The sequence below is a fragment of the Phascolarctos cinereus genome, unplaced genomic scaffold (genome assembly GCF_003287225.1).
Source record: "Phascolarctos cinereus isolate Bilbo 61053 unplaced genomic scaffold, phaCin_HiC Scaffold_726;HRSCAF=1367, whole genome shotgun sequence".
NCBI classification, from domain to species: domain Eukaryota; kingdom Metazoa; phylum Chordata; class Mammalia; order Diprotodontia; family Phascolarctidae; genus Phascolarctos; species Phascolarctos cinereus.
The window spans coordinates 97,197,276-97,217,362 of NW_027556098.1; the positions used below are offsets into that span (position 1 = coordinate 97,197,276).

Consider the following 20,087-nt stretch of genomic DNA (forward strand, 5'->3'; position numbering starts at 1 on the left):
GATCTCTCACTTGCTTCCCCAGTGCTGTACAGTAAAATCTCAAAACAACCAACGTTGCATGATCATATGCAACACCACATGTACAGATGAAATATTTCATGAAGTTTGCCAAGGATTTCTTCTTGCTAAATCTTAGCCTTACAGAGCCTTTCTCAACTGAATTATAACCCTAAGCATTGGACTCAAGATAATCTGGTGCTTGGATGGATTGTTAGTCTATTATAAAAGTAGTCTTGAAATACACCCTTCAACTGGCCTCTCTCCATCTTAGGTTAGAAACACATTCAGTTTGGACTTTGAGAGCTGAAGGGCAGATGCCACTTACCTCACACTTTGGTTCACTATGGGACCATTTCACAGAGAGAACAAACCAATTTTTTCATCATCTGTGATCAACTCTCAATTATACATGCCAATGGAGGGCACTGGTGATATAGCAAATTCAAGAGGTTATATAATTAAAAAAAAGTTTTGCCTCTCTGATTCTGGAATATATAATATACATCTTGGTGACAATGGGTTTATTTTCCTAACTGTATTTCTCTTAAACCAATGTTAGGTAGGAATAGCCAAGATTCTAGTAGAATTCTCCCCAACAATCCGTTCCAAATAACTTTAAAATAATGCATCAAATCAGATTCTGGAGCAGTGTAATTAACAAAAGGTCAGAGTGAGACATTTTTCTAGCCCAGAACAACTTGGGAGGTTGGAATTAAGAGGTCTGTGGCACTAAAGTGGGGGCTGGCTAGGAGGGCAGCAACAACACCAGTTAGGGGCCTTGGAAGCAGCAGCAGAAGCAATACCAAGAGCTGTCACTGCCAAGAGATGATAAGGGGACTGTACAGTTCATCAGAAAGAGATTACAGGGGACGTCTGTACTGGTACTAGGTGTGGGACTAGGTATAGGGCAGCGACTTCATCGCTTATTACCCAGTTCTGGGTCCCAGTTCCAGGGACAGTGCAGCGCTTGTAGTCACAAGATATAAGAACCCTAGTTTCAAGTTACAGTTCCAAGGCAGGGAGGGAGCGCAAAAAAATACACTGAAGAAAATAATTCCCCCAAAAGCAGAATTGGCCAAATGGAAAAAAGGATACAAAACCTCATTAAAAAAATAATTCCTTAAAAACAGGAGTAGATTAAGTAGAAGCTAATGACTCCATGAGACATCAAGAAACAATAAAACAAAGCCAAAGGAGTAGTGGTGGTGGTGGGGAATAGAAGAAAACATGAAATATCTCACTGGAAAAACAACTGACCTGGAAAACAGATTGAAGAGAGATAATTAAAGAATATTGGATTACATCAGCCTAGACATCACATTTTAAGAAATTATAAAAGAACCCAGAACTAGAGGGCAAAACAGAAATGGAAAGATCCCAAAATGAAAACCTCTAGAAAAACTACAGTCAAGTTCTAGAGCAATCTGGTCAAGAAGAAAATATAGTAAGCAACAAGAAACAATTCAAATATTGTTGAGCCACAGTCAGGATCATGTATGATTTAGTAGTTACCATGACAAAGGAGAGGAAGACTTGTAATATAATAAGACAAATTCAATAAGGGCATTATACGAATAGGTTAGAAATTAATTGGAAACTAAATAACCTAATCCTAAAGAATGAGTGAGTCAAAAAATAAAAGCAATCAACAATTTCATTAAAGATAATGACAACAATAAGACAAAATACCGAAATGTGTGGGATGCAATCAAAGTGGAACTTAGGGGAAAATGCATGTCTTTAAATGCCTGCATCAATAAGAGAAAGAAAAGATCAATGAATTGGGTACAAGTAAAAAAAAAACAGAAAAAGAACAAATCAAAAATTCCCAATTAAATACAAAAACAGAAATCCTAAAAATCAAAGATGAGATTAGTAAAATTGAAAGTAAAAAAAACCAAAACATGAAACCACTGAATAAACAGATAAAGCTAGGATCTAGTTTTATGGGGGGAAAAAAACCAACGAAATAGATAAGCCACATGTTAATTTGATTTTAAAAAGAAAGAAGAAAACCAAATTGCCAGTAACAAATAAGGGTGAATTCACTAAATTAAAGCAATTTTTTCAAGTTATTTTGCCCAATTATATGCCGCTGAAACTGACAATCTAAGTGAAATGGATAAATATTTACAAAAATATAAATTGCACAGCTTAACAGAAGAGGAAATAGAATACTTAAATAACTCTATCTTAGAAAAAGAAATTGCACAAGTCATAAATGAATTCCCTAAGGAAAAATCCCTAGGACCAGATGGATTTACAAGCAAATTCTACCAAACATTTAAAGAACAATTCATTCCAGTACTACATAAATTATTTGATACAATAAGTAAAGAAGGAGTATTAACCTAATTCCATTTATGACACAAATATGGTTTTGATATAAAAACCTGAGAGAGCAAAAACAGAAAAAGAAAACTATAGACCAATTTCCCTAACGAATATTCATGCAAAAATCTTAAATAAAATACTAGACACTAGCAAGGAGACCACAGCAATATATATCACAAATACCTCATACTATGACCAGGGGAGATTTATACCCAGACTTTAAGGCTGGTTCAATATTAGGAAATCCATAAGCATGAGTGAACATTATCAATAATAAAAACAACAAAAATCATGATTATGTCAATAGATACAAAAATAGCTTTATGTAAAATACTATACCCATTCCTATGGGGGGAAAAACACTAGAAAGCATAGGAATAAATGGAATTTTTCTTAAAATGATAAGTAATATCTATCTAAAACCAAGAGCTTGCATTATTTGTAATGGGAATAAACTTGAGGCCTTCCCAATAAGATTGCGATGAAGCAATAATGCCTATTATCACAACTATTATTCAATATTCTATTAGAAATGCTAACGATAGCAAGCAATAAGACAAAAAAAGAAATTGAGGAATAAGCATAGGCAATGAGGAAACAATACTATCACTCTTTGCAAATGCTAAGATGATATTCTTAGACAACCCAGAGAATCAACTAAAAAACTAGCTGAGACAACTAACAGCTTTAGCAAAGTTATAGGATACAAAATAAACCCATGTAAATCACCAGTATTTCTATATACTACCAACAAAACCCAGTAGCAAGAGACAGAAAGACAAATTCTATTTAAAATAACTGCAGACAGTAGAAAATGCTTGAGAGACAACCTGCCAAGATACACCCAGGAACAATATGAATAAAACTACAAAACACCTTTTACACAAATAAAGACAGATCTGAACAACTGCATAAATATTAATTGCTTATGGGTAGGCCAAGCCAATTTAATAATATAAGAACTTATTCAGTGCCATACCAATCAAACTCCCAAAGAGATCAAAGAGAAAGGAAAAGGGATTGTATATACAAAAACATTTACAGCAACTTTCTGTGGCGGCAAAGAATTAGAAATTGAGGGAATGCCCACCAACTGAGGAGTAAGTTGTGGTATGTGATTGTGCTGAAATACTATTGTGCTGTAAGAAATGACACAAGAGATGGTTTCAGAACAAACAGGGAAGACTTATACGAACTGATACAAAATGAAGTGAGAAGAACTGGAGAACACTGTATATAATAAAAGCAATATTGTAAAGATAAAAGATATTGCTACTCTGATCAGTACAATGATCCATGCCAATTCCAAAGGAATTGGCTATCTACCTCCAGAGAAAGAATTGATGCAGTATAGACTGAAGCACATTTTTCTCACTTACTTTTCTTGCTAAGATGGAAAGATGTTTTGCATGACTTCTTATGTATAATGGGGTATCATAGTGCTTGCCTCCTCAGTGGATGGTAGAAGGGCTGGAGGGAATGAGAGAATTTGGAACTGAAAATTTAAAAATGAATGTTAAAATAAAGTTTAATTCTATGAGCACTATCTGTAGCAAAAGGTGATGGTTTGAACGTGCTAAGCAACAGGAGCTTAGTTTCTACCAGACTGCTTTTCAGTTTTCCCAGTATTAAAACTATGGCTAGCCTACAAAATGAAGAGTCGGCATGTAGCTAAAAGACTGTCATTAAGGTTGCATATTGTCAATGCTTGAGCACTGTAAAATGCAGAGAAGAAATAAGAAGGAGCTTTACCATTCTGTATTTTTTTAAAATGAGGCAACTGGGGTTAAGTGACTTGCCCAGAGTCGCACAGTCAGTGAGTGTTATGTGTCTGAGGTCACATTTGAACTCAGGTCCTCCTGACTCCAGGGCCAGTGCTCTATCCACTGTACCACCTAGCTGCCCCCATTCTGTATTTTTTTTGCTGGCAAGCAAAGTAAGGAACAAATCTGAACTTTCTGCTAGAAGGCCAAGATGGTAAAGTGTTTGGTTAGGTGCCAACTAAACTGATTTGCAACTGATCCAAAGCCATTTAAAAGTTAAATCCATAATGGACTTATTAACTGTTGCCCTTTATTACTTGTCTTCCCCATCTCCATGACACTTAAAAATGAATTTAAATGTGAAGAATGAGATACGTTGATCCTAAAGAGAATTTAATCCATTCCTGTTGTGCATGTGTGTGTGCGCACATACACACATGTGCACAAGCTTACGGACAAAGTTTTAACTGTTAATTGCACCAGCTATTATATGTAATAACAGACTGTCATTTTAGCCAAAATAAGTTTTTGTTTTAGCCAGGAGCTGAACAAGAGTGGAATCTGAGGTACCATCTAACTCTTTAAATTCAAAGAGAAAGTGAGTGCTTGAGGAGATAATTACCTAAACGAAGCCTTAAAAATATGTTTTCATATAAAATTTGTTTATTTGGAATGTGAAAAGTACAGATAATTTGTATTCATTAGCACCTTGTAAATGGTCTAGTGTATAATTCTATTTTACTATATCAAGTTTAATGGAAGATGTCTGACTTTATTATAGTACTTTTCTAACCAATCTGTAAAATATTAAATTTGATCCTCTAGCTGCATTTGCTCAATCTGAAATGTTCAGAAAGAAAATGTTTTTGATATCAATTGGAAATAATTGATTTAGACCAAACTGCCTGAAAATGAGAATTCCTAAAGACTGGTGATTATCTAATAACTTTGGGTCATTATATTTTTACTACCAAAATGCAAAACAAAAGGTGATGATGTACTTCAAGAAACAGTAAATAGAAATATCAAAGAACAAATGTTTTTTCACTTAACAATATGGCTTTTTTGCCTAAACCTTGAATTTTGCTACTTAAAATAAATCTGTTCTATTATGTTTGGTAAGTGCAAAGTTTTCAAACTATCTAATTCTTCCTAACTACTAGAGTATGTGGATCTACTAAATGTTGAGGGAAAAAAAACCTATTTAATATTCTTAGCATATACTTCTTTTGCCTTTCTTTGCATCTCCAGAGCTTAGCATAATACCAGACATATAGTAAGTTCTTAATAAATGGTTATTAAGGATGATGATTTTTTTTTATATAAGTTACCTTCCTATATTACATATTGCTGCTAGATGTAATCTTTTTTTCTGAGCACTAATAAGTGGTAAAATAATGTACTGCAATGAATGGGTCATTTAGGATTGAAGTTCCATTGAGAGAATACTCAGGGTAGTAAGGGGTAGCTAGGTGATGCAGTAGACAGGACGCTAGGCCTGAAGTTTGGAAGACTCATCTTCCTGAGTTCAAATCTGGCCTCAGACACTTACTAGCTGTGTGACCCTGGGCAAGTCACTTCACGCTGTTTGTCTCAGTTTCCTCATCTGGAGAAGGAAATGGCAAACCACTCCAGCATCTCTGCCAACAAAATCCCAAATGGAGTCACAAAGAGTTGCACATAATTGGGGGGAAAAAAAGACTGAAATCAGGGCAGTAGAACAGAAGGGAGGTACTGTCACTGGTCTCTGTGTGTCTAGATATCATAAAGAAGAAGAAACAGAGCTATTTTAGGAGGAATTCTATCACCAAATGTTCTCCCTTTCCTACATTTAGTGATAGAATTCCTTCACCCACACTACACATGAATGGTAAGTGCTTTCTCTATGTAATGATTAAAACCAGATTCCTACCTGAGGTCTGTAGAACCAGGATGAATGTTCTTGCTAGTTAGGTTTGGAAATATGTTTATTAAATATTGTTTGAACTGGTTACTTGGTTGGTTGATTAAAATGCATTATAATGGCTATAGGACCCCATTCCACTTCTTTCTTTGACAGTAGCTGCAGGCGGGGCGGCTAGGGGGCACCATAGTGCAGAGTGCTGGGCCTGGAGTCTGGAAGACCTGAGTTAAAAAAAATCTAGCTGGGTAACCCTGAGCAAGTCACTTAACTTTGTTTGCCTCAGTTTCCTCGTCTGTAAAATGAGCTGGGGAAGGAAATGGCAAACTACTCCAGTATCTTTGCCAAGAAAGCCCCAAATAGGGTCGTGAAGAGTCAGACATGATTGATGTATATGGCTTGTTTATACATAATTCTTTGCATGGTATCTCCCCCATTATATTGTGAACTGTGAGGACAGGGACTGTTTTTGTCTTTATTTGTGTCCTGAACACTTAGCACAGTGTCTGACACACAGTAGGTGTTTAATAAATGTTTACTGACTGACCAGACTCAAAGAGCACTGATATGAAACAGACATAGAAGTTTTAGCTGACTAAAAGCTAACACTATGCTGCGGCTGCAAAAAAAAAAATCATCTAAGGTTGCGTTAATAGAAATAGAAAATTACAGTTAGGAGGAGATGGCTCAATCCTCAGCTATGCTCCTGTTCAACACTCATCAATAGTTTGGATAAAGACAGATGGCATGAAGTTACTAAGAAGGTAAACGAATATATTAGAAAATAAAAATAAGATCCCCAAAGATCAAAATATGCTAGAACAATGTTAGATTAACTTTGTATTACTTTTAAACTGTTTTGCTTGTTGGTGCTTCCTTCTGAATTTCCTTCCCTTCTCTCTACATTTTACAATGTTTCAATGGGTTAAAAGATTTGCATCTGATGCCTACTCCCTCCCACCTCTTTCTCCGTGTTTTTATACTCTTCTCACACATGTTAATCATGACAAATTGAAACTTTCACTCTCTTCTTCCTTCTTTCTATGTTCCCTATGCTTTTTTACTTTCCCTTCTTTTTCTTCTCAAAACAGGACCAATCCACCCCCAAGGTTTCTGTGTTTATCTTATTCAATTTTTCTCTCCTTGGAAGATATTAAGGTTCTGAATTTTTTCAAATTCAAAAATGTGTTACTTAAGAACTTGAATAAACTTCTTTGTTCTTGTTTCTTCACCCCCAAAGCATGTTTAGCATCGTATTATCATAAACCCCATTTAATTGCCCAAATAACTTTATCTTTCTAGGTTTCTCCAAGTCTCATGTTTGCATTTCAAAATCTCTACTCAGTTCTGCTATTTTCATTAGGAATTCTTGCAAGTCCTCTCTTTCATTAAAGATCCATTTTTCATTGTAGAATTATACTTAGCTTTGTGGGTTAAGTTATTCTTGATTGTAAACCACCTTTTACTCTTTGGAATACTATATTCCAAGATCTCCTCCCATTTGTAAAATTCTATCATTTATAAACTTATAGGAGTCTTACTGGCTCCTCAGTATTTGAATTCTTTCTTTATGGCTGCTTGATGTATTTTTTTCTGTGACACAGAAGCTGTGGATTTGGACCAAGACACTCCTAAGACTTGGTTTCCTCCAGGAAGTTATCAGGGAATTTTTTTCTATCTTTAGTTTGGCTTCTGATTCTAATGGATCTGGGCTGTTTTCATTTATGATTCCTTGAAATATAGTATCCAGGTCTTACTTTTTTAATCATGGTTTTCAAGACATCCAATGATTCCCAAATTATCCTCCTTTCCAGGGCATTTTTTTTTATCAGATATCTATCTTATTATTTTCTATTTTAAAAAATCTTTTAATTTTGTTCTATTATTTGCCATCTCATGGCTTCACTGAATTTTGTTTGATGTAATTTTCAGGAAATATGCAAGGTTTACCACCTTCTCTTCTGAGCTATTTATTTACCTTCCAATTCTCTTCTACAGAACTTTTATTTCATTTTTGAATTTCTTACTTCATTTCTCCTAGGTAGTCATGTAATCCTTATGTAAAATCCATTTTTTCTAACAGTCCTGAACTGACCTCTGCCTCAAAGGGTTAGTCCCTCATGGATCTTCAGGGCCCTCTGTGTCGCCTCATGACTGGCTGTTGAGCCTTAGAGCGGCCCATTCTAAGTGCTGCCAAGCACACACTGGTGCTATTGTTCCCAGGGGCTTTTAAGGTCCATGCTGTGGATTTCTGACCATGCTGGGACATCCTCAGGGAAGTCCTCCGCTCTTGCGATCTCCAGAGAACCTGGCAGGCTATACATCTCTATCTCATCCCTGGTTGTGTCAGAAGGCTGCTAGCTGATTTGCCTTCATTGGAACTGGCTTTGCTAGAAGGCTTTCTTTCCCTGAACAATAGCTTCATGGGCTGGCTGAGGTTTTTGTGCAGCTCCTCAGTGGAAAATTCATTCATTATAATGTCTTACTGAGTTTCTTGAAGAATATTTGGTCTGTTGTCATATTTAAGTTTTTGCTTGAGTAGGTATGTGGGATTTGGGCTCTCTGTTGCCATTCAAGGTAACTATCATGGCTCTAAGTCCCTGATGGTCTTCAGTTGTTTTTGTCCAAGACTTAGATAATTAGGTAGTTAAAGTATTTATTAAATTTTTGTTATATTCTAGGCAGTGTGCTGGGCACTGGCGATACAATTAAGAAGCAAACAAGGGAGCCCCTAAGAAGTTTACATGCAAAGAACACATAAAGGGGAGGTGGAAAGGCAGGAGGAGTTGAAGGGAAAGAGTGAAGAAGAAAACACTAAGAATGAGGTTAGGAGCTACTAGCCTCTAAATGCAAAAGAGACCTGGTTCCAGACAAGATAAAGGTGGCACCTATGAGCCGCCTCAGTGGTTCCAGGGATGAAGTCCAAAGTTCCTGTGGAGAAGAAATAGGGATGGATGCTGTCCAGGGTGGAATCAGCGTGGATTAGAGTTGTTGGCCAGAAAGTGACTTTGTAGTATTTGCTAGGTTCCTTGTAGCTATGAATGTCCAGGTGAATCACTACAAATAGGTAGCAGCCAAGTGTTTTTTAAATTTTTTTAAATAAGCCTTAGGAGATTCTCTGCTATGGCTTGGTTACATGTCCTGGGAATATAGGTGGGTCACTCTCTTGTTAACAGATTGACAAATGTCTGTCATGCTGTCCTTGATCCACGAGAGTCACCAACCATTACATTCTACTTTTCTGACCCTTAAAGGATACTCTCTCACATGACAGCTCTTACCATTTTTACTATTTTTTTGATGACAAATATCTGCTTCCTTTTCAAGCTCCTGCCCTCTTTAGAACTTCAAATTTGTTTTTTCTTTTTCGCTCCAAATAGCCCTTTCCTTCCCTTCCTCTTCTGGATGACAGTCTTCTAGGCTCCAAACTCTTGACATAGGTCAAATTTTCTCTGATACTTCAGATCCTTTCCCCTCCACCAGGCCTCCACCTTCTAAAGTCAGTCTCTGAAGGGTCCCACTATTCAGTGGGTGGCACCAGGGAGTGGTGCTTCCACAGCTCCTCAAGCCAATGTCCCAGGTTGTTTGTACTTGATACCCGTTTGGGCAGAATCTCAACCCAGTGGCACCATCCTGCCCCGTTCTCAACTAGTCCCAAGCAGTACCCCACACCTCAGTCTCAGTTCTCTCCACTTCCAAAGCTGCTGTCTTCTTCTGGTGTCCTTTATAGCCCCTTTTACCTTTAAACACAATCACATCTCCCCATCTTAAAAAAAAACAAAACCAAAACCAAAAAGAACTTCACTCAACTCTGTCCTGTATTTTTTTTTCTTCCTCAAACCAGAAAAACCCAACTACACTCATTGCTTCCACTTTCTGTCTCACTCACTCCTCACTTAACCCTTTGCAATGTGGTTTGTGACTTCATCACTCAACTGAAACAGTTCTGTTCAATATTATCAACGAACTATTAATTGCTAAATCTGATAATCTTTTCACAAACCCTTATTTTTCTTGACCTCTGTTCTATTTGACGTTGTTGACTGCCTTCTCCTCCTGCTTATATTCTACTCTCTGAATTTTGTCATTTCATTCTCTTTTGGTTCTTCTACCCATCTGACCACTCCTTTGCTTATTATGACCTTTAACCATAAGTGTTAACTAAGATCTGTCGTTTGCCCTTTTCTCTTTTTCTCTCTCTTTGTGTCTCATGTCTCAAATATCACTCCTCTGCACTTCTGCCTCACAGAATTCTTCTTTCAAGATTTAGCTCAACATCTACCTGATTCTCCCACTTGCTACTGTACCTCTCTCCCTAACTACTTTGAATCTATTTGCATTTACTTTCTTTTTTATTTATACTCTGGTATGCTTATACATGTTCTCGTTTCCCCTGATAGAATACAAGCTCTTTGGGAGTAGCAAATATATTATTCTTGGCATTTGTATCCCTAGTAAGCATCTAGTAGATACTTAATAAATACTTAATAAATGTTTGTTGAATGATTGAAAAATGCTCTTTTACTGATTTGTGGGTGTCTATACTTTTTAATCTCCTAAGTGCCTTTTAAAAATAAATATTTGCTAAATATCTGTTGTTTTTACATTGTCTAAATCTTTCCCTGTACTTTCTTCCATATAAAAAATAATTTTTTAAGGGAAAAAAGAAAAAGCAGGAGAAAAGGAAAAAAAACATGCAACAAAACCAATCGACACATACAAAAATATAATCAAACATATGAATGTTCCACACCCATCGACCTCCCATATCTGCAGAGGAATATGTGTGTATGTGATAGCAGGGGAAGGGCGTTGGGGAAAGAAATATTCTGACTTGTCAGATCTCTCTTTGGAGTCTTGCTTGTTTGCAATTTTGCAATATTCTGCTTTTCAATTTTCCCAGAAGTTCTTATCAAATAAGGAGTTCTTTCCCAAATAATTTATGGTTTCAGGTTTATCAAACACTGTGTGATAGAGTTCCATTATTTCTGATTCTTGCTTGTCCAGTTCCTCCCACTCCACGGATCTACTTTTCTATTTTTTAACCAATACCGTATAGATTTGATGACTACTGCTTTAAAATATAGTTTGAGGTCTGAAATGGCCATTCCTCCTTCATCTTTTTTCCTTGATATTCTAGACCTTTTGTTTCAACAAATATTTTGTTATTATTTTATCAATTTCTGAAATTTCTCTCTTTGATGGTTTGATTGGTAGAGCATTAACATGTATATTAACTTTGAGCATACTGTCATTTTACTGGGGAAGGAAATGGCAAACCATGCCAGTATCTTTACAAGAAAACCCTATGAACACAGATGTCCATGGGATCACAGTCAGACATGACTGAAAATGACTAAACAACAACAAAATTGTCACTTTGCCAAGCCATAAGCACTACATATTCTTCCAGTATGAAAAGGAATTAACAACTTAAGTTGTTCTTTCTTTAGGAACACTTTGTATTAAGTCGCTACAAGTACATTTTTTTTTGTTTTGTGAGGCAGTTGGGGTTAAGTGACTTGCCTAGAGTCACACAGCTAGTTTGTATCATGTGTCTGAGGCTGGACTTGAACTCAGGTCTTCCCGACTCGAGGGCTGATGCTCTATCCACTGCACCACCTAGCTGCCCCCGACAAGTACATTTTGTATGCTTTACGAGCTTGATCTCCAAATATTTTAATGCATTGAAACCCCTTTTGAAAGTCCTTAACAGACTTTATCACCTCTTTATAGCAAGCCACACCAAACTTCCTTTCTTATGTCTTAACAACTTCATAGCCACACACTGCTTCTTTTAGCACTAACTTGTTTTTCCCCATCAATTTGTTTAACCTAATTTCATTGCAAGGACCAACAGAAATATAAATATTCAACTCTCATTGCTTATAATTTGCTTTCCTTAATACTTTGACATTTATTTTTCATTTACAAAGCTATTGATTGATCACCCACAAACTCACATTTTAAAATTCTTTATCTAGAATGTCCTTACGTCTCATTAATAAGAAATAGTTATTACTGTTTTTTAATTTCTCTCTGTATAACAATACACTTGTCCTAGTGCTAAAAGCTAATGGGAACATAACATTCAAAGCTGTCAGAAGAAACTTAGAGAAAATCTAGTCCAACTGCCATATTTCATGGATAAAGAGACAGAGGCCTAGCAAGGTTAAGCTGCTCTGTCCAGTCACCCTGGGAAAAAGTGGAGTGAACCCTAGTCCTCTGATTATATTTTTAAATTTTTTTTTGTTAGGCAATGGGGTTAAGTGACTTATTGAAATTTCATTTAGAGCTTAGTCCTCTTGGGGAGAAATCTCATCCAAGACTTTGGTTATATCAGAAGAAATCTACTTCTTAAATTAAAAGCCAATTTATTATGATACTGGGTACTGTAATATAGTAAAATGTTAGTAAATGTTCATATGCTAGTAAGTGTTATGTGTCTGAGGCTGCATCTGAATCCAGGGCCAGTACTCTTATCCACTGCGCCACCTAGCTGCCCCTAGTCCTCCGATTATAAATCTAACATTTTGCCACCATATCATTCTGGTGTGTTTTGCCTCAAAGCTCTCTAAAACCTTCTCCAAAAGGAAACTACAGTTAAGTACTTTCTTCCTGCTTCGTAACTCTGACTCATTCAGCACCCACCTCCTATGGTCTCATCGTTTTATAACCAACTACTGCCAGATGCTCCTTGAAGGCAACAAATCTTTTTTTCCTTCTTTGAACATTTCAACACCATTTAATCAAACAGAACATAAATAGTTTTTAAATATATTACAAAAACTTAGGCCAAAAAGTTCACATGGTGCTTGAAGGGGATGGAGGAATTGTGCAGATAAAGGCCAGTCCATGAGGCAACTCCTGGCAAGACTTCAGTGCAAGTCCATTGCTCCTGAACTCAATCACCATCACAGCCCCTATCAGAATAGCATATCTACTTCATGTCTCATTTTTTTACCTGGAAAGTTTTTGTTAATCCCCTTTAAAGACTGGGTTTACAAAAAGCTAGCATTATGAAGTTCCTTATTTCCTGCTAGGTCCTATGCCTACAATGTGGATAAGCTGCTACAAGATTAAATACAGGTCAAATCTTATTATGCAAATTCTTTTTAGCATATTGTGATTCTGTCATATTGGATTATAAGGAGAAACAGGTATTAACAGGGGTCTAGAAATCCTTTTGTTATACAGAAACTTTTTTGTAGTAAAATTTGTTGCTACAAGATTTAACCTGCATTTAATTTTCTAAATGCTATTATACCCATGCACATTTGTGATTTATTTTATTATTACTTATATTAGGTAGCATGTTTGGTGGAAACACATAGATAAAAATGTCTTTAATACACACATATACAGATATTGGTCATATGTTTTAAATACTCATATATAAGTAATGAAAGAGATCTTTAAGTTTGAGCATTTGCTTGTAAAATTTTTAAAAAATAAAAATTTCCTTCATGATATTATTATTATTAATTTACTAGCATACAAACATTTACTAACATTTTACTATATTACAGTACCCAGTATCATAATAAATTGGCTTTTAATTTAAGAAGTAGATTTCTTCTGATATAACCAAAGTCTTGGATGAGATTTCTCCCCAAGAGGACTAAGCTCTAAATGAAATTTCAATAAATTAAATTAAGATTTCAAGCATGATCTAATAGGAGAAAAAGAAATTTCTATTGGCATATATTGACATATAGGAGATGTGAGAACATCCCTGGAATATCCTTCTTTCCTAAACCAAGCTGGTTTAAAGGGAAAGAGGAATAAAAATAAGTCAAGTCCAGGAAACCTCTCGAAATTCTAGTAAATTCTATAGTTGTCACGGGAGCTAGTTTGGTTAACTCTAAAATGAAATGGATTTTAAGGCCCATTATGGGAAAACATTGAGGCAATACTTCAAAAGAGTATTTTTTTCCCAACCAATTTGGTACTTCAGAACAAATCTAAAACAAATCTCCTACTGCCATTCTGCTCTGGGTATACAATGGAGCAAAAGAAAGACAGAAAAGGAAGAAAGGAAAGAAAGAAGGAAGAAAAAAGGGAAAGAAAGAGGGGGGAAGGAGGGAGGAAGGAAGAGAAAGAGAGAGGGAAAGGGAGGGGAGAAAGAAGGTGCCTTTGGTTCCTTCACCCAGGCATTTGTCTGGCTCATTTTGGAGGTGGAGGGGGGAAGAGGGGACACCATCATAGTAGTACTGACAGGAGCAGCCAGCTCCACCATCATGCCTCTTCTATCTCTCCATACCTTATTATCAGTCCGAATCGTGACTTTCAGTTGTGGTAGTACACGTTCCACTTCTAGATTCCATTCTGCAGCATCTGTTGTAGATTCCAAAATATCTTCTTGTTTGGCAGACTCGTTCATATCCTAAGAAAAGAAAGATATTACAAGATTGGGAGTTTATAAAAAGATATGGTGAAATCTTGAAGCATTTTAGCAGCAGTACACAATTTAAATCAGGCACAGTACTACTGAAATTATAATGGGAACAGAAACTATTCTATCATCCCACCCATATCAAAGCAAAATTATTCAAAACTCTGTGTAAAGTAGCAAGAGTATAGGAATCAAAGGATCACAGACTTAAAGGTGGAAATGACCTCGGAGTCTATTCTAGTCCAGTCTCCTCAGTGTAAAGATAGGGAAACTGAGGCCTAAGGAGTTTAGGTGACTTGCTTAAGATTACCTGGGTAATAAGTGGTAGAGCCAGGATTTGAACCCAGGTCCGCATCTTTGAAGGGAGGCAGTGTGCTTCAGTGGAAACAATTCCGAACTTTTCCACTAAATTTGGAGCCATGGGACTAGAGTTTGAATCTCAGCTTTGCCATGTAGGTTCATCTTGTTGTTCAGGTGTTTAGTCATGTCTGACTCTATGTGACCCCGTGGACTTTGTTTGGTCCATGGGGTTTTCTTAGCAAAGATACTGGAATTGTTTGCCATTTTCTTCTCTTGTGTGCTCCCTCCCATTTTACATATGACTGAGGCAAACAGGTGTAAAGTGACTTGCCCAGGGTCACACAGCTAGTAAGGTCACATTTGAACTCAGATCTTCCAGACTCCAAGCCTGGAGCTCTATCCACTGCACCAGCTCACCTAGGCTGGTCTATCTAATCTTAAGTAGGGGGTTGAACTTAGATTTGAAAGAGAAAGCACTGTATAGTGGAAAGGGAACAAGATTTGGACTGTAATGTTAGGATTCAATTCAGGGTTTGTTGCTTTTTATCTATGTGACATTAGGCAAGTCACTTCCTTTCTCTATGTCCTCATCCATAAAAATGGGAGAATTATCTTGAAGGTCCTTTCAATCTCCAAATCTTTGACCCTAAAAATGCAAAATAAGATACTTTGCTGGGTTCAAAATGAAAGGGACTTTAGATGTAATCTAACTCAAACCTATCATTAAAAAAAAACTTGGGCACAGAGTGAGAAATGACTTGGACAAGGTCACCCCCAAATCACAGAGGCAGGATTCAAAGTCCAGGTCTGATTCTAGATCTAGCATTCTTTCTGCTGTGACTCTGCAGATTGGCAGCTCAGGATTCTACTGGTGCTTGAGGTCTTTAATGGCTCAGAAACTCATTCCCACTTTGGAGGCTTAAAACTACACTAAGACTTTTGGGACACCCTGTGTAAAGAAAATACAGGCTCTGGTGAGTGCCTAATGGGCAGCTATATACATAATATCATGTAATAAGAATTTCACTTAGTTATCCCAGTTTATAAGTTGCTCCATGCTAAGCTGGACACTTTAGGAAGTTGTATTAACCTTTTCAGAACACAAGGGTGTCATTTAGTTCATTTATGTAGTAATTTGCTAATCAGTAAGATATCCTAGTGAGCTGAAAAAGCCTTTCACATAGCTACTCAAATTTCCTAATTCATTCCTAGAAAATAACTTATATACTACCAGAATCCACCTAATTACTTAATAAGGATGGGGAGAAAAGAAAAAAGGCTAGGGTCTATAAACCAGCGTTAACTCAGGACACTTCAATTACTTCCTGTTTGCCCCATTTATTTGACTACCATTTTCCCCAAATGAAATTCCTAATGCCTAGTAACTTGATGCATTAACTAAACAAGCCACAAATTTGACCAAGTACATAAAATTTTCAAAGCCCACACCTTGCACTGGTTATATTATTCCCTTAAAATATTATACTTCCCAACTCATTTGTTCTCTATTTAGTAAATGTAATTTTATGCAGGGTTCTGAGGAGAAGAGAAACAAATAGTTGCTTTGGTTTAATCAAAATGATCTATTGTGATGACAAAGCACTCCTATAAACCAGCATTCACAGGGACAGGTCCTACTCTTGGGAAACAGCCTTTTCTAGGGAAAAGCTGCTATAGGAATAGCTAAGCCTAAAGCCAGATCGCAGTCGCCAAGAATCCTTGGACCACAGCATCATTCTGGATGGCAAAGTTCTCTTGACTAACAGTTAATCCCTTTTAAATACTAACATCTTTTGTTTTTTGCTTTTAGTGGACGACAAACATTTTTTGTTTCCTTTCTTTCTTTTTTTATTAATTTATTTTGATTTATCAACAATCACTTCCATATGCTTTTGAGTTTAAAATTGTTCTCCCCCTTCTTCCCCACCACCCTCCCCAAGACGACACACAATCTGATATAGGCTATCCATATACATTCCTATTAAACATATTTTCACATTAGTGATAACATCTTTAGTTTTAATTATTTCTAACAAAAACACATGATAATTCATTTATTCACTCAAAAAGCATTTATTAAGCATCTAGTAAGTGCCAGGTATTGGAGATACAAAATAAAAAAACAAACAGGCCCCCTGTCCTCAAGAAGCTGACAGTCTACATAATGTAAGCTTATATACACAGAGAAGAAAGCTTACATACATAGAAAAGAAAGTACAAAATATTTACAAAATAATTTCCAGGGGAAGGGGACTAATAATAATAGAGGGAAGGAAGAATCTCTTTGCCTTCTTAAGAAGAGTTTATTGAAAGCAGTTTAGCTTTTTCTTCATAACTCAGAATCAGCCTCATGAATATCAAATTTTATACTAACACAGAGTGGTGCCCTTAGAGCTTAGTAAGGTATTTTTGGAGGTTCACCCTTATAGAAAATGGTCCTAGACCACTAATTTTCTTGAGTTCTTCTGCCTATTGTTTCTTCCTCACAATTTTTCTGTCTCCTTCTTTGCTGCCAACTGACACAAATTATTCCTGCCTACAGTAGGCCCTGTGCCTAGCCATTTTACTTCTTGTAATTTTTATGGCCCTGGAAACCAGATAATTAAGTTTATTAAAATTATGTGCATAATAAGAGTCAATACACTCTGAATAAAAGATTGAGAAGCTCTGCTATGAGTAAAATTGACACAATTTATTTAGTGAAGACACCTATTTTGTGACACCTATTTTGGTGATTCAAAGCTTCCTTCCTAATTTACTCTAGATACGTGAGATATTACTATTGGGTAACAGAACTTCCCTCTTCATGTTTCAGGCATAAATGGAAAGCGAATAATAATATGCTACTTGGATTAAGACGATTTTCCCCAGAAGATATAACCATTTTTAAGTAAAACAAAGTTTAGGTTGGAAGAATCTTAGAATCTTGTATGTCTCTTTAAATGCTGTATTTTTCTTTAATTCAGTGAATTTGATTCATTGCTTTCTTGCTATATTAGGTTTTACATGATTTAACAGTATATTACCATGAAGATAAATGTTTAATAGTAAAAGTTAAAATGTATATTCAGATCTGTTCCGAATGATTCATATTCAATACTAGTTGTAATCTATCAAGGGAAGAAGATGGATAGAAGCTCATGTCCTTAAATACACTTGGTTCATGAAAATTAAAAAACAAAAAACTACCCTCAAGTTTCAATGCTAATAATGAGAAGAAATTTTATCCCAGACTGAGTAAACTGAGCACTTCAGAAAATCACATTCTCATAACAAGAAATGTTTTTTAAAGAAGGAAAAGAAACAAAAAAAAAACAATTAAAAAACATCACTTTTTATTATTTCAATTAGAAATGTTAACTAACCTTTGAAAGGTTTGATTGCCAAATTTAACTTTTATTAAGTCAGTTACCAAGAAAAGAGGTAGCTGATCATAAAGAGAGAGGCATTAGATGGTTAGCCTGAGTATAGCAGAGCTACTGAGAAAATTAACAAACAACTGGAAAAGGGGAGAAAGCTTCTCATGCACTGGGGAGATAATGTGAAGCAGTTTGGGGAAAATATGGGAAAGAATTGAGCAAAATATGAGAAATTATAGAATAGAAGGAGTGTAATCAGCATTAGCCGAAGAAATATATAGGAAATCATGTATGTAACAAAGTATCAAGGCACAACATATAGTTAGAGTTGGTCCTTAGAAATGCCAGGTCCCACATGTATGCACAGTGAATGGCTTAAATTGTACAAATATGTGAGCAAGCTTGTAAGAAAGATTTTAGGGGGTGAGGCTTTCACAGCAGGATAAGAAATTCCAAGATTTTGTGGACAGTCCCTCAACCACTCAGAAAGTGCTCCAAACTTTTCTGTAAACAACTAGTTCCTTAAGAAAGAGCCCTAAGAGGCTAAACCAGTTGCAACCAGCCAGGTTCAAGAATGGGGCTTCTACCAGGCAAAGGCTTTTCTCCACTGGGCTTGCTTAATAAGCTTATTGAATAAGAACTTACAGACCCCAAGGGCAGAGATAGCTGCCATCTTTGAACATGGGACCCATGAAGTGAGTGGAGTCAACAGAACAAGGATGAACATGTGATGGGCTGGTCAGGAAGGGTATAACTCAGATGAACTAGACCAATAGGAGCCCTGATGGGTGGAATATGGATCTTACTAATGGTTTAAAAGTTGACTCTACCACTGAACCAGTGCCCACATGCTACTAAAGTGAGTCGTGCCTATTTCTCTCACAAGAAGCATAATAAAGACTTTCCTTCACTCACTCATTGTAGTAGATTTTTATTTCAGATTTTTCTAACAAGCTGTCACTGCATCTATTTTCTTCCATTCCTTTCTAATTATGACCCCGGAGGGGCAGCAGCCATGGTGCGGGCCCTCCTGGCAATGGTCTTGGGCTCTAGGGCAACTTTTGCCTGGAAGCATCACCCAGGTTCAGCACATCCTGCTCAAGGTAAAGAAGCTGGCCTCTGAACTTGGGTAAGCACGCTATTCTTAAAGTATTAGTTTTAACTGTTAATGATGAGATGTTGATTTTCTGCATAAAGTAACTTGGAAACACATTTGACAAAACTGAAGTCACCTGATTGGTAATGGGTTTGTTTCAAATTTCAAACTGGTGAACTTTTTGTATCAATTATGTCAAGCAACTTTTCATAATTTGGTTACCGCTAAAATAATTTGGCCATTGTTGGTTATTGTTTTAGTGTGTAAACTTGCCAAAAAGCTTGTTTGGGTTATGTATGGTTTGCTGAGAATTTCCAAGTGTACAGAAATCTCTAACAATTGGCTTTTTACACCAGGACAAATTTAAATTTAAGATGTAAATCCTGGAAACGTTTTTCCTAAGCTGTAATTAGTAAAACTTGCTGTTTGAGGTAAAAGCTCATAGGATTTTATTTTGAGTTGTCTGATGGGTCATAATCCATCAATAATCAATAATCCACCATCTGAGAGAAATGCCACAAGCTACTCAGAAGAGGTGATACTGGTGGGAAGTCAGCATCTGGAAAAGCTGAGAGGACAATTTTAGCCTCAGTTTAAGATGGGATCCTCATGGCTAAGTTTCCCCATTATGTTCCTTTGAAAGGGAGTTACCCACCTGGCTATTCCTGAGTCTGGCTATGAGGTGGATTTGATACTGCATGGTTGGAAAACTGAATTATCTGAATCCAAACAGAGCTAAGGATGTTTTATCCTCTCAAAGTTGGGCCCTAAATCTACTCCCTGTTTTATATCTGGGCCCTGCAGTCTTTTCTCTCAGATTTGTGTCTTCTAGACTAAAAGCCATTCACCTACAGTTGGTGGCAAACAGCAGGTACCAGCTAATGTCCCCCCATTGTTCCCTGGATGCAGCTTGTGCTCCATTCCAGTCAACTCCTCTTTG

General features: G+C 36.6%; 1 protein-coding gene across 2 annotated transcripts in view; it reads right to left on the bottom strand.

Moving 5' to 3' along the window:
* Positions 1-20,087, bottom strand: part of IFT57 (intraflagellar transport 57) — a 74,406-nt gene that overhangs the window by 28,684 nt on the left and 25,635 nt on the right. For both annotated transcript variants that reach the window (XM_020999927.2, XM_078146686.1), the window contains exon 6: positions 14,261-14,383. In XM_020999927.2, the coding sequence (XP_020855586.1) occupies positions 14,261-14,383 (123 nt within the window). The remainder of the gene's footprint in view (positions 1-14,260; positions 14,384-20,087) is intronic.